This window comes from Silene latifolia, chromosome 2, assembly GCF_048544455.1.
Source record: "Silene latifolia isolate original U9 population chromosome 2, ASM4854445v1, whole genome shotgun sequence".
NCBI classification, from domain to species: domain Eukaryota; kingdom Viridiplantae; phylum Streptophyta; class Magnoliopsida; order Caryophyllales; family Caryophyllaceae; genus Silene; species Silene latifolia.
The window spans coordinates 121247623-121262167 of record NC_133527.1 but is presented as its reverse complement, the minus strand read 5'-3'; the positions used below and the strand labels follow the sequence as shown (position 1 = coordinate 121262167).

At 40.6% G+C, this 14545-nt stretch overlaps 1 protein-coding gene across 1 annotated transcript; it reads right to left on the bottom strand.

Annotated features, from left to right (window-relative positions):
- Window positions 1–2070: 2070 nt before the first annotated feature.
- On the bottom strand, window positions 2071–14076 carry LOC141641249 (uncharacterized). Its single transcript, XM_074449920.1, has 2 exons — window positions 13992–14076; window positions 2071–2705 (listed from the first exon to the last, which is right to left on the bottom strand). Exons 1-2 carry the CDS (start codon window positions 14074–14076, stop codon window positions 2071–2073), a joined length of 720 nt encoding a protein of 239 aa, XP_074306021.1.
- Between the last annotated feature and the right edge of the window lie 469 nt (window positions 14077–14545).

The following is a 14545-nucleotide window of genomic DNA, read 5'->3' as shown; positions in this document are numbered from 1 at the left end:
ACTCTCATTAATAATATCAGGTAGAATTTGACTAAGTCTTTGACACAGAACCTTAGAAAGGCATTTATAGACTGTATTGCAGCAAGCAATAGGTCTGAAATCAAGCACACTATTGGGGTTGGCCATTTTTGGAATAAGAATGAGGTTTGTGGTGTTAAGCTCTCTCAACAGCTTCTCAGAATTTAAAAAGTCTTTGACAGCAGCAATAATATCAACACTAACAGTTCCCCAAGTGTCCTTAAAGAACTGACTTGAGTAACCATCAGGGCCAGGAGATTTTGAAGAAGCAATGGAAAACATACTATCTTTTACCTCAGCAGATGTAATGGGAGCCAAAAGGATAGCATGATGAGCAGGGGTAACCAATCTTCCAGTCCTGACAGTAGGAGCATGAACAGGGGTAGTAAGGAGACTTGTACCCAGCAGTTCCTTATAGTAATTCAGGAAGGCATGTTCAATATCAGTTGGATTACTATAAAGGATCCCATCAGTCCCTTTGATGCTACTTACACTGTTATGTACCTGCCTAGTCTGATTTGATTATGGAAGAAATGAGTGTTATCATCCCCATTAGCCAGCCACTCAACTTTGGCCTTCTGGGACAGGAAGCTATGTTGAACTTTGCACAAGTGCCTCAAAGAGTCAGCAGCAGCCATTTCTGCCTCAATCAAAGAATGATCAGTAGGAGTGCTCTGAATCTGAAGCTGAATATCTTCTAATAGGGCCTGGGCCACACCAACTGCTTTGTCAACATCAGAGAAGTGGTTCCTGTTCAATTCTTTAAGTGGCTTCTTTAATTTCTTCAGTTTAGTCACAACTTGATACATAAGAGACCCCTGAACAGAAGGGAGCCAGTTACTCTGAACAAGATCTTGAAAACCTGAGTCAAGACTCCACATATTGTAGTACCTAAAAGCTGGCCTTCTACTAGCATTGGCTTGTCTTCTATAACACACCACAGGGTTATGGTCAAACTAACCTTCAGGGAGAAAGTGAGCATAAGCAAGTGGATATAGATCCATCCACTCTGAATTAACAAGGAATCTATCAATTCGAGATTAGTGTCTAGTCCCAGGCACTTGCTTGTTGTTCCAGGTATAAAAAGCACCTCTTCCTTGAATATCAATCAGATCACAATAATGGACACAATCTCTAAACTCCAAATTTCAGAAGAAGTAACCTCCCTTCTAATCCTCTCATTATAGTGCAAAACATTATTGAAATCCCCACATATCCCCCATGGACCAGGAAAATTATCATGAACATATTTCAGGTCCTGCCAGAGAGCCATCCTATCCCCATCATCATTAAATCCATATACTACTGTGAAAATGAAACCATCACCAGTAGACAATTCAGTAACCTGAACAGTAATAGTTTGAGCAGATTGATGCAAAGTAGTAACATTAAAAAAGTGAGGAATCCAAATAACCCACACTCTCCCACCAGAATGACAATTATTATTATTGATGCCCTTCCAATGAGACCCTAAATTGTTCAAAATTTTATCAAAATCCTGTTGCTTAACTTTAGTTTCAACTAACCCATAGAGACCAACTTTATTCTGATGCAAGAACTTTTTGACATCCAGTTGTTTGTTGATCCCATTTATTCCCCTAACGTTCCAACTACCAATACTATTCATGATTAACAATTCCTGGTGGTTCCTCCTGTACCCCATTCTGACTTGATTTCTTTGTAGGACTGAGAGCTTTAGCATAAGATTTAGCAGGAGAAACTTCAGTACTTAAAGAATGATGTTCTTGCCTTGAGATCTGCTGAATAATAGTGACAATGGGAATATGATCAGAATTATGGAAAATAGGACCCCCAAATGGAGCTGGAGTCTTCTGGATTATAGGCTTAGCAGGTTTCACAGTCTGAGAAGGCCTCTGGACAGGTCTCCAAACCTTATCCCCTGGCTTAGGACCAGGTTTGGAAGGTTTAGTGACAGGTACAGACATGTCTTTTTTCCTGCACATATCCTGAGTATGGCCTATCCCCTTACAACTGCTACAAACAGTTGGCTTCCACTCATATTCCACCAACACACACACCTCATTTCCCTTTTCATCCAGAAAAAACCAATTTATCAGAGAACTCTTGTCCTATATCAACTTCTACCAAATGCCTTGTATACCCAAGCCTGGTTTTGTCCTCTGTGGCACCATCTCTTTTAATAAATTTACCCAGAAGTCCTGCCAATTTCTCAAGACAAGACCTACTCCAAAACTTCAGTGGCAAACCACAGAGACGCAACCAGATAGGTACAGCTTTAACTTTTTTTTTCATGAGACTACAAGTTTCTGACCAAGGCTTGACAACTAAAGGTTTATTATCAAACATTGGGAACCCCTGTTGCAGGACAAGAGACTGACACTCCTTTGTAGGAAACCTCACCAAGAAAACACCATTAGGTAGAAAAGATAATTTGTCAAACTTATAAACACCCCATAGTTTCTGAACAAAGCCAGACAAGAGCTCCCATGGAGGGTTTCCCCCGAGTACATAGCAGACAACCGCCGTATCCCAGTATTTAAGTTCTGACTCCACATCCTCAGGGGTTAATTGTAAAAGCACCTTAGAACTAGGTCCAGTTAAAGAGAAAGAAGGACGTTTACCTTTCACTTGAGTCCATTCACCATCTGCTTCCTTTTCAGGCTGGGAAACCTCATCATCTTCTACAATAGTCCACAAATCCAAAACTGGAATACCAACAATTTCATTAACCTCATTTGTTCTCAATGCTTCTGCTGATTGTGGTATACCAGGCTCTCCTTGAGTTGGTTCCGAAGTGCTAGAATTCTCATGAGGAGACGCCGTTTAATCCATATCCAGATTAAGATCAGTACAATTAGTAAACGAAAGTCGAATTTTTGCCCTAGAACGGATTTTGTTTTTTGATTGAATTTTTGCCCTAGAACGGATTGTGCAATCAAAACCCTAAAAAACCTAGAGAGAGGTCAGAGACAACCATTCTAGAGAGATTTTTGTGATTTAACTTGATCATCAAGAGTTGATTTCATCCACTTTGAGGATCTTCCTTCGTTCCATATCGAATCTTCTTTATGAGCGGCCTGATATGAGTAAGTTAAACTCTCACGAGTTATTGCTTTTGATGGCTTATCTTAACCCAGAGAGGACCGAGAAGGTGGTCTTTAATGCTCCTGCCATGGTCTGTGCCAGCCTTCCTTTGATGGCTTCTTCTACCACTCGGTACTTGAGTTGTGTTGCTTTTGCCACTCGGTTGGCTGAAAAGCTAACCTCCTTTGAGGCTTTTTCTGAGTACGTTCCTCTAGCCACTCTAGTGCCTACCATGGACAGAGATTACTACCTCGACCTGAAATGGTTGAGAAACTTGCCGGATGGTAGCCTAGCTTGGAGGGTGTGGGGTATGAGCTGGATGAGGTTACCGGCCCCTGAGCACCTCCCACCGACAGAGCCGTTAGATCCAGTGGTGGTAGCTGTTGACTCCGACGAGGAGGAGGATGATGATGTACCTCGGCAGCGTCAGACGTACCTCATTGACGACACGATCCTTCAGGTTATGCCCGAGCCGAGGAAGGGGGAGAATGTGAGAGCGACGGAGGATAGACCCAGGTTAAGGAGGGGACCACGTTGTGTGAGGAGAGGACGGTTGAGACCCAGCCACAACCATCAGAACCACCTCAGTACCCTTTTCCCTATTACCCCTACCTTGATACCCCGGAGACACGTTCGAGCTACTTGGCAGAGAGAGTGTCCTCTACCTTGACGCTCCGGAACATGCATGAGATGGCATATGCTCAAGGTATTGGGACCGAGGGACCACACCCAGTGTGGTGGAGCGGGGTTGAAGACTACAGTGCGGTTTTCCACTCCTATGGAGTGGACATGGGAGCCTGAGGGACACCACAGTCCTTTGCTTTCGGCGGTTTGACCCCATGGTATGAGAGTCCAGGAGCTGGAGCTGGAGTCGACGCGGGTTTTGGGTCATCAGGAGTAGGCACCTCGGGAGGGGATGGAGCTGGGGATGAGATGATGGAGGAGCAGCAGCAACAGCAGGAGTGATACTCCTTTTCTTTCTCTTTGATTGTGGTTTTTGGTTGTGTTGGATGTTAGTAGCCTTTCTCAGTTCATACTTCTTACATTTGGTTTGTATGGTTGGCCATAAGGCCGTACTTGTTTAGATTAAACTTGTTTGCAGGATTTTGGGGTCGGGTTGTTATCCCGACTTGCGCTTGTGTGACATTTTTTATATATATATATATATATATATATATATATATATATATATATATATATATATATATATATATATATATATATATATATATATTGTGTTATGACGGGAAGATTTCGAGGATTTTGACCTGTGGCCACTCGACAGAGTGCCCCTCACTCGGTCGAGTAGCTGCAGGTGTGATGGAGATGGAGTATTCTGATTTAAGGCTACTCGATCGAGTAGCTAAGACACTCGATCGAGTAGGGCCAGCTCGATCGAGCGCCCTATATACTCGATCGAGTGGCACTGTTACAGGAACATTTCGTTAATCAAAATTGTTTTAATGGCTATATCATTGAATGTTTTGATTTTTAATATAGTTGTTTATGATTAGTAACATGCTTGGACCGTTAAATTGATATGTTGGAAGTCGTGTTTGGATTTTGAATGCGGATCCGTAACTAATAGTGCAAGTAGTAGTTGGTTTTTATTGCGTTCATTTTATATCCTCAATGTCTACTAGTTATATTTCGCCGGAGTTGTGTATTTCCTATATATATACAATTGATATATACATGCATTCGTAACCGTTGCTGATTGTTCCAATAAAATAGCCAATGGTTTTATGAATTAATGTTTGTGTGAGTAATGAGTACTGTCCATAGGGCATTGTATGTGTTGGTTATATGACAAGAGGTAGTAAGCTTTAAGTAATGTGGGTAATAATTCAGTGGTGAACTTCGGGGACGAAGTTCCTTTTTAGAGGGGAAGAGTAATGTCGCGAAATAAAAAGGTCGATATTACAATTATTTTGTTGTTTGTTTATAATGTTTCTATTATTTCTGTTACATTCCTAGTTCAGAGCTGTAATTATTTTCTTTGTTTGTTGAGTAAGTTGTATGTTGAAGTACTGGTTGAATAAGGTGCTATGAAAAGGCAGTCATAAGAGAGATAGTTATGTTGTCATGCGTTTGAATAGAATCGTATCGTTGGGTAGCATAGTTGTGTTAATGTGACATGTTTCGTGTTGATGGTCGTGTACTAGTGAAAGTGTAATCTCGTAGTGCGTGGCTAAGTGTTGTGAGCAGTTGTGTAGTCGTTGGTTGTGCTGGTTCATGTTGTGAGGTTGGTATTTCAAGTAGTAGAGTGTAGGAGTCGATCTAGATGGAGCGTTAGACAGTTGATGATGGTGACATGGGGGATAGTATTTCTGGGGAATAGTGACCTATGTTGGAGGAGTAGTGATGTCGCCTTGTTTTCGTATCTTGTGCCTTGGGATAGGTGAGTTGAACTTCAGGGACGAAGTTCTCTTTAAGGGGGGAAGACTGTAATACCCGCCCTTTTAGGGACCCGTTGACCAGCGTTGACCGACCTTGGGAGCGGTAATGGTGCTTAGGATTGCGTGCCATAGTTACTTTCTGTAACACCCCCATTTATTTAGGAGCCTTTAGCTAGACATTCCCAAATAAATAGGACCGTTACCATCTCGGTTTCCCGAGGTAGTGAATAACAAAGACCAACTCACCAAATTACTTTAAATTAAAAACTTTAATGATTACATGTTTATTACAAATTAACAAACTAAAACTTAATATAAGATAATTTACAACTCGCAGCGGAAATAAATAAAGTGATCTCATAATCTACGTGGTCTAGACTTCTAGGTAGATTGGCCAAGTCCTCACGCATCCCATAGTTCCCAAGTCAGCTAATCTTTAGTACCTGTCAAATCTGCTCCACATTATGGTTCACCACAGGTGTTCACGAATACACTGTCAACCACGAGGTTGAGTAGGAATAGCTAAACAACAACAATAAATGAATACAAGACAATATCAAATGCAAATGCAATGCATGCTCATGATCAATCCTCCGACGCTCCCGTTCATCCCGCCAATCCCTGGCCGGGGTAATCTCAATAACATCCCAGAGACAAGTCCTGCAGAACCAACCTGGGGAAACCAATGCAAGTGCTCATGATATGATATGCAAACAATATACTTACCATCCCAGATAGGAGGTTGGGGAAACCAAATCAATATAAGCATCTCAGTCACGAGCTGAGGTAGTCAATAATCAAATCATCTCAGTCACAAGCTGAGGTAATCATTAAAAAATATATCTCAATGCAACCAACCAACAATCATATATCATCCATCACAATTTCAAACAATTCAACCAGTAAAATTAGATAATACCATTCAAGTAAACATTAAAGTGATTGAGTAGCTATCCTACCTGTATAGCAAAGCGGCTCAACAAAATCCAAATAGCAAAGCACACGAATCCAAGCAACAAAACCCGTCTCACAAAAGCGTGACCAATTAACCTTAAGATGAAAAAAGATGAACAAGATCCTTATCTCTCTATATATATATTTTATGTTTTGTGAAAGTGAATAAAACTTGTGGTTTGCTATTGTATATATAGTAGTAAGGTAGTATCGTTTTAGGAAAGTTTATAAGTTGTAAGATATAATAATATTATAATAAAATATTTATGGCAGGTAAAATAAATAAATAATAATCATAATAATAATAATGGGATATAATATTATATTTATTATTATGAATATTATAGTAAGGTGCGAAATTATGAAACTAATTAGCGCGTAACATCACTCAGCGAGTTCAGCTTTACGCACTGATTTTCAAACAGCTGTCATTTCTTCGTTACTGATCGGAATCAAGCTTGTGACCATTCGTTGGAAAGCTAAGACAATACGATTTCACCTCAAATTAGAATCACCTTCATAGAAGCTGCAAAACTCTAGATATTCCCGTTTCAAATTACCCTTAAAATAAGTGATCACATATTCATAATTGGCACATTTGTGCAAGCTTCCTATTAACCTTTCATAGTCTACCTTGTACTTTAGACACGAACAAAGGGTCCTATAACCACAAATTATGTGGAGTATTACACTTTGTGTCTGGAGTTGTGGGTGGTACTCGATAGAGTAGAGGCTACTCGATCGAGTAGCTTGGATACACGATCGAGTAGGGGCCACTCGATCGAGTAGCGTCTTTTCAGCAAGGGTTTATAATCGTGTTTTCCCAAAACCGCAAATCATTTCCGCCTCTTCCTTCTAAACCTAGATGTCGTTCCTTCCTCTTCCCTTCACCATATGCCTTCCATGGGAGCCTTTGAAGGTCCTTGTGCCTTAGGAGTGCATAGCTTGAGTCGGGTAGCGGTCCTTTGCCAGGTTTCCTCATCTAGGTATGTCGTCATCATCATCGGTATCTTTTTTTTTCAGTTGGGGTTAGAATGGTAGTGATAGATGGTTATATTGTGTGTATAGGTGTTGCTTGTTTGCTGGGTATTGCGTGTATGGACATGGAATCGTCGCAGTCGCTTATAGGTAGGTACGCCTACTCAGTCTCTGTGATTGTTTAGAGTGTAGGTTGTGGTTATTGATTGTTGTTGTCGTGGCCGTGGTTGTTGTTGTTGTCGTTGTGGTCATCGTTGTTGTGATACAGATGTTTGTGTTTGATTATCTGTGGTTCTCGAGGTGCGTCCTCGGCTGAGTGGAGTCACTTGCGGGAGTGGCTTCACGCCCTAGTTTCTCCGTCCGTGGAACCCGCCACGGGAGGGGATGTGCACATTAATGGGACAGGGTTATCGCTCGGTATGATGAGTGAGGCTTAGGTGGGGACGGCTGTGGTCCCCCACTGGCAGGGCTGGTCCAGTGAACAGTCGATGACGGAGATTGATTGGAGTGGGTATGTTTGTGTCTGACTGGTTGTGTTTGTATTGTGTTGATGATTGTTGTTAGATTATGTTGTGTCTTGTCCCAGTTACTGACCTTGTGTGGTTGTCTTGTTTGTTTATGTGTCTGCCGTGATCCCTTATGGTGAGCAGTCAGTCTTAGCAGGTGTTAATGTGGTTGATAGCTGGAGTCCTGGCAGGGGTGTGTCGTCACGAGTTCTGATAGAGATGACGTGTAGCTGACGAGTTGTACCTTATTTTATTAGTTGGTTGTAACACTTCTAATATAACTATAATTGTTCTTTTATCGACTTTTGATGATTACTTACCTCGGGCAACCGAGATGGTAACGCCCTTATATGCTAAGGAAGGTCTGGTTAAGGCTCCTCGGTATATGGGGGTGTTACAGTTTTCATGGACGATTTCAGTGTTTATGGAAGTGATTTTTCTAACTGTCTGTCTAACCATGATAAAGTGTTGCAGTGCTGTATTGAGGTTAATCTTGTGCATAACTGGGAGAAGTGCCATTTCATGGTCAACGAGGGAGTTGTCTTAGGGCACTTAGTTTCTGACAGGGGAATAGAAGTTGACAAGGCAAATGTGGAAGTGATTCAGCAATTACCCCCTCTTGTTAACGTTAAAGGAGTGAGAAGTTTCCTTGGTCACGCTAGCTTTTATCGCCTGTTTATCAAGGATTTTTCAAATATCGCTAAACCACTTACACAGCTGCTACTTAAGGATGCACTTTTTGTATTTACTGATGAGTGTCTTTCTGCTTTTAACAGGTTACAGCAGGCTTTGGTATCTGCACCGATTATACATCCTCCCGACTGGGATTTGCCGTTTGAGATAATGTGTGATGCTAGTGACTATGCACTAGGAGCGGTGCTAGGCCAAAGGAAAGATAAAGCTTTAAATGCAATTTACTATGCGAGCCAAACTCTAGATGAGGCTCAAGTGAAATACACCACTACTGAAAAAAAGCTGCAAGCTGTGGTTTATGCCTTAGAGAAATTTCGTTCTTATTTGATTGGGTCAGAAGTTACTGTTTTTACTGACCATGTAGCGCTAAGGCACCTCCTTGCTAAGAAGGAGGCTAAACTACGGCTATTGAGATGGATACTCCTTCTTCAAGAGTTCGATTTGCAGATAAAAGATAAGAAAGGAGTTGAGAACGTTGTAGCTGATCATCTATCAAGACTGTCACAGCAAGAGGGAGAAGATTCTTTACCTATTGATGATTCTTTTCCTGATGATTCTTTGTTTGCTGTTTTGTCTTCTATTGTTAACCAAGAACCTTGGTATGCAGATATAGCTAATTACGTTGTCAGTGGCAAGCTGCCGCCTGACTATTCTTATCAGCAGAGGAAGCGTTTTCTGTATAATGCTAAGCAGTATTTCTAGGATGATCCTTATTTGTTTAAGGAATGTGCAGACGGTCTCTACAGACGGTGTATTCCGCAGTGGGATACCAAAGTAGTCCTGGAAGGCTGTCACTCAACCTCTTATGGTGGTCACCACGGTCCATCGCGCACCGTGGCTAAGGTACTTCAGTCTGGTTTTTACTGGCCTACTTTGTTTGCTGATGCTAAGGCTTTTGTTTCAACTTGTGATGCCTGCCAACGATTAGGGAATATTTCAAAGAGACATGATATGCCACAAAATGGTATCTTAGAGGTTGAGGTTTTCGATGTCTGGGGCATTGATTTCCAAGGACCGTTCCTATCCAGTAAAGGTAACAGGTATATTTTAGTAGTTGTTGATTATGTGTCTAAGTGGGTTGAGGCAATTGCCTCACCTCATTGTGATGCCAAGACCGTGATAAAGATGTTTAAAAGATCATATTTCCCCGATTTGGTGTCCCTAGGGTCGTCATTAGTGACGGGGGAATGCACTTTAAAGAAAAGAAACTAACTTCCATTCTGCCTAAGGTTGGATGGTTTGGGGTATCATCCCCAAACTAGTGGTCAGGTCGAGGTCTCTAATCGCGAGATTAAAGAGATCCTATCTAAAGTAGTTTTTAAATCACGGAAGGACTGGAGTCTCAAATTAGAAGACACATTATGGGCTTACAGAATTGCCTTTAAGACACCGATTGGTGCATCACCTTAGCGGTTAGTCTATGGGAAATCATGTCATTTACCTGTTGAGTTGGAATGTAAAGCTTGGTAGGCAATTCGTGAACTTAACTTTGATCCTAAGTTGTGTGGTCAGAACCGTCTTTTGCAGCTAGATTAACTAGAGGAGTTTAGGCTCAACGCCTATGATAGCTCGCGCATTTATAAGGAGAAGACGAAGAGATGGCATGACAAAAGAATTTTACCTCGGGAATTTCATGTCCTTATACGGTGACAGCAGTCACTAAATTTGCATCCGTTGAGCTAGAATATCTCGAGGGAAATCGGTTCAAGGTGAATGGGCAATATGTAAAGCACTATCACGAAGCAAATGAAGCCGACAATTGTGTTGAAGTCTTATACTTTAACGAGCTTGACGCGCCAGTTAATTGATGCCAGAAAGGTCGTGCGGGACCTCTTAAACTTGCGCTTTCCGGGAGGCAACCCGGACTGTTTTGTTGTATTTTCGTTGAACTTATTTCTCTTCCCTTAGCTGTATGTTGAACTTTAAACCCAAACTTTGCGTCCTTTGTATTTCCTATGCTTCTTATACGCGTTTTGCAGGTGAAGCAGCTCGATCGAGTGGTTTTTCTACTTGATCGAGCATTTTTGCTAAGATTATCACTCGATCGAGCAACTGCTATCCTCGATCGAAATGCTGCAAATCACATTCTCTCGATCGAGTAACATATTCTCTCGATCGAGTGTTTTTGACACCATTCTTCTCGATCGAACTGTTCTCAATTGTTCGATCGAGCAGATCCCTGTTTCAGCAGCTATTTTCTGTCTGATGAGCTGCTGTTGGACTACCTATGACCTCCTATGTTCATGGTGGGTTTGGGGAGGTCTCTCTTTACGCCGTCTTGTAAGTTTTCTGACTCCCGTTATCCTTTTCTCCTAAGTTTGCATTCCTTTCCCTATTTTTGGTACAATGAGGGCATTGTACGGTTTGGTTTGGGGAGGTATGCATCCATATCTGTGTCTGCATATTTTCTTGCATTTTCGTTTTCACGTTTATTCATTTTCGCATGCATCGTTGTTTTTAATTCAAAAATCACATAAAATTCAAAAAAATTTCACGTTTATTTTGAGTCGGAACGTTTGAACTTTGACGCTACATTGAATCTTTACCTCTGCCCTGCATATTCTTGACATATTGTTGGCATGATAATGTGCATAATCTACGAGTTTTTATTTCTCTCTTATCTGAACGAATAGACTTGACTCATGTATTGGCAAGCTACATTACATTCTGAGGTTAGAACTTTATAAACTGGTGACATTCATGACCGGTTTCATATAGGATGTGAGTAGTACTCTCTATAAGGCATGTAACATCAATTTGCATAAGCATGAATCTGGTCTTCTTAATATATGTATGCATTCGGTCTGTGGATGGTGACACATGTTAGGAGAGGCAATTCCCTTTATTTTATTCTACCCATGAGCCTCACATAGCCAAACTGCCCTTTTGTCCTATTAGCTACAGTCTATAATTTTGCCTACCCTAGCCGAGCTAGTGATGAGTAGCTGTTTGGGGAGCTTTACTGCAGTTTGGTTATATATCTGATTTTCGAAATCGGTGGAAGAGTTGAAGGGAATAAAAAGAAAAATGTTGTGAAAAAGAGGAAAAAAAAAGCAATCGAAAAAAAAAAAGAATTGAAAAAGAAATATGAAAGAAAAAAATCATATGCGGAAAATGAAACAATTGTATAGATGATTTTCACTCCCATGTCTTATTTGTATCCTATGGGGAGTTGACAAGTTTATGGAGTATTGTGAGTTGAGTGCATCTAATTCGCACTGTATTGTATTGTTATATTGAGTACGAAGTTGGGATGCAGTTCACAATTTGGATCCGTTGTTGGTAGCCTGGCTATTAACTCCACATTTCTAAATTCATCTTAGCCCCTTCTTACCCATTACCTCACTTACCCAAATGTAAGTCCTCGGCATGTGTCTTGGTCATTAGTTTTGTTGGAATGCATATGTACGGTTGTAGAGATTTTATTCATGTTAACTGCATGCATGTTCTTATAGGTCGAGTTAGGTGAGTGTCTTTACTTCTTTCTATCTTTCACTTATATACTCACCTTGTGCTTAAATTTGAGTTATGAGTGACCTGTGAGAGTCCGATATCTTTGAGTCTTGCAAGGTCGACGGTTCAGAAAGTTTGAAAAATTGATTTAATTCGTTTGCACTTATCACTTGCCACTTTGTTAGTTGTTGCATTAAACTGGTTTTGGTGGATGATTTGTGCTGATGCGTTGGTCCCGTTCCACTATTTGTTCTTAGTTGCATTCATAGTTTGCTTGGTGACAAGGAAAGGTTTGGTTTGGGGAGATTTGATGCATGTATTTTATATAAGGTTTTTACCTCATTTTTATACGCATTTCTGTACTATTTTACGTGGCATCTAGCTACAAATACCCCCGAATAGTCTACTTTGGTTTCTCTTGCGTATATTGCAGATATGGATCGGAAAGAAGATAAATCAAGCCTAAACTCATCCAATTTGCATACATTTATGGAGAACAAGGAATTGGAGCTCGGAATCCATCACTTTGAAGACGTGTGAGCTGATTTCGGAAGGTGTCAAAGTGCCTTAAGCGCTATTATAGCTCGATCAACCTCTTTTCAATCTATCGAATGCTTTATCTCTTAAAGTTTCACTCGATCAAGTTGTTTTCATACTCGATCGAGAAGGCCCTTATAAGAAGTCCTCGATCGAACGGTTTTTCCATTCGATCGAGAGGAATTGCTACTTAGTTACTCGATTGAGTGGTTTATTTCCCCTCGATCGAGAGGTTTTGTCCGGTAATTATGTTTTTGCCTTATTCTGAATGGGCTTTTGTAATTAGGCTATTGGATTAGGTTTAGGAAGAGGATTTACGTGTGCTACTTTACGGAGTAGACTGCGTTACTCTTCCTCTCTCTTCTCTCTCAATCTCTCATACTCTTCCCTTGGATTGAACCTTGTAATCGGTACATTACTCCTTTTCATTTCTTAATCTTAATCTCCTTTCATTGCTATTTTAATTCTTCCCTTCTCTTACTGCTCTTCATTATTGCTTTTAATTCAATCTCTCTGTTTGCATTATTATCATTTTTAATTTCTATTGTCTATGCATTATTGTTGTTGATCCGATGATGATACGTAGCTAATTTCCTTTGCTAAGACTAGAGAATCCATGATTATGAAGGAATAGTAATCTCTTTATTAGGTTTAATGCTTGTGTAGTTTATGTTGTTAATCGCTGCATTAAATTGTTTCTGTCTAATTGAGTCGACGCAATTAGTCATTTAATCGTAGTAAACCTTGACCTGGACCGGAAGGTTGGAAAGGGTGAGACTCGTAGCGAACATTAGGGCACCGTAGTGAGGGCGGAAGCTAAGCTATTTGTGCTTTAGGGTGAATTGAGACCGGAAGGAGATATTCACTGCCCCATAGACCATACTTGCATTGACCTGAGACTTAGATTGCTTGACTGAATGATCATGGTGAACTGACTGTCTTTGCTGCTTTCTCCTTATTTGCTTAATCTTTATTCTCTTGTCTTTTCCTCTTCCTTAACCTCTTTAGTTTAGAACAAACAAATTTAAACCCCCAAATTGGTTACCGTGACGGAGTTAGTTAAAGCTGACACTTTACCATCTCCCTGTGGAGACCGACCCGACTTCCCTAGCTATATTTGTTAGAGCCAGTTGGTTATTTTTTATAGGTATACGACTATCCTATCAAGCATGAGCTAACTTATTAACATCCCAATCTTTCATACTCTTGCTAACCAAACCTCGTAACAAGCTTCCCCAAAGTTTATTAGTCACCTCGGTTTGTCCATCTGTTTGTGGATGATGAGAAGTACTAAATAATAACTTCGTTCCAACCAATCTCCATAAGGTCTTCCAAAAGTAGCTTAAGAACTTAACATCTCAATCCGACACAATAGTAAGCGGAATACCATGTAATCGAACAATCTCTTTGTAATAAAGTTCAGCAACATTGGTAGCGTCATCAGTTTTATAACATGGGATGAAATGCGCCATCTTTGAAAATCGATCCACAACAACCATAATCGAATCCTTTCCTCTTTAAGTTCTAGGAAAACCAAGTATAAAGTCCATACTTACCTCATTCCATGGTTGTGTTGGTACGGGCAGGGGCATATAAAGTCCCTTATTGAACGTACTCTTTGCCTTTTGGCACACCACACACTTAGCCACGATCTCTTGCACATATTTGCTCATCTTAAGCCATAAAAATGCTCACTCACAATATAATTAGTCCTCCAAAGTGTCCAGCTATTGCACCACCATAAACTTCACGAATCAAAAGCTCTCGAATTGAACCATTAGGAATACATAGTCGATTTCCTTTGAATGATATCCATCTTGAATAGTATATAACCCCATTGGCTCAATAATCTCCTTAGCAAACTCTGGATCAGATTTGTACAGTTCTTTGATATGCTCAAATCGAAGCATTCTCGCATCCAACTCGATCAATAAAGTATGT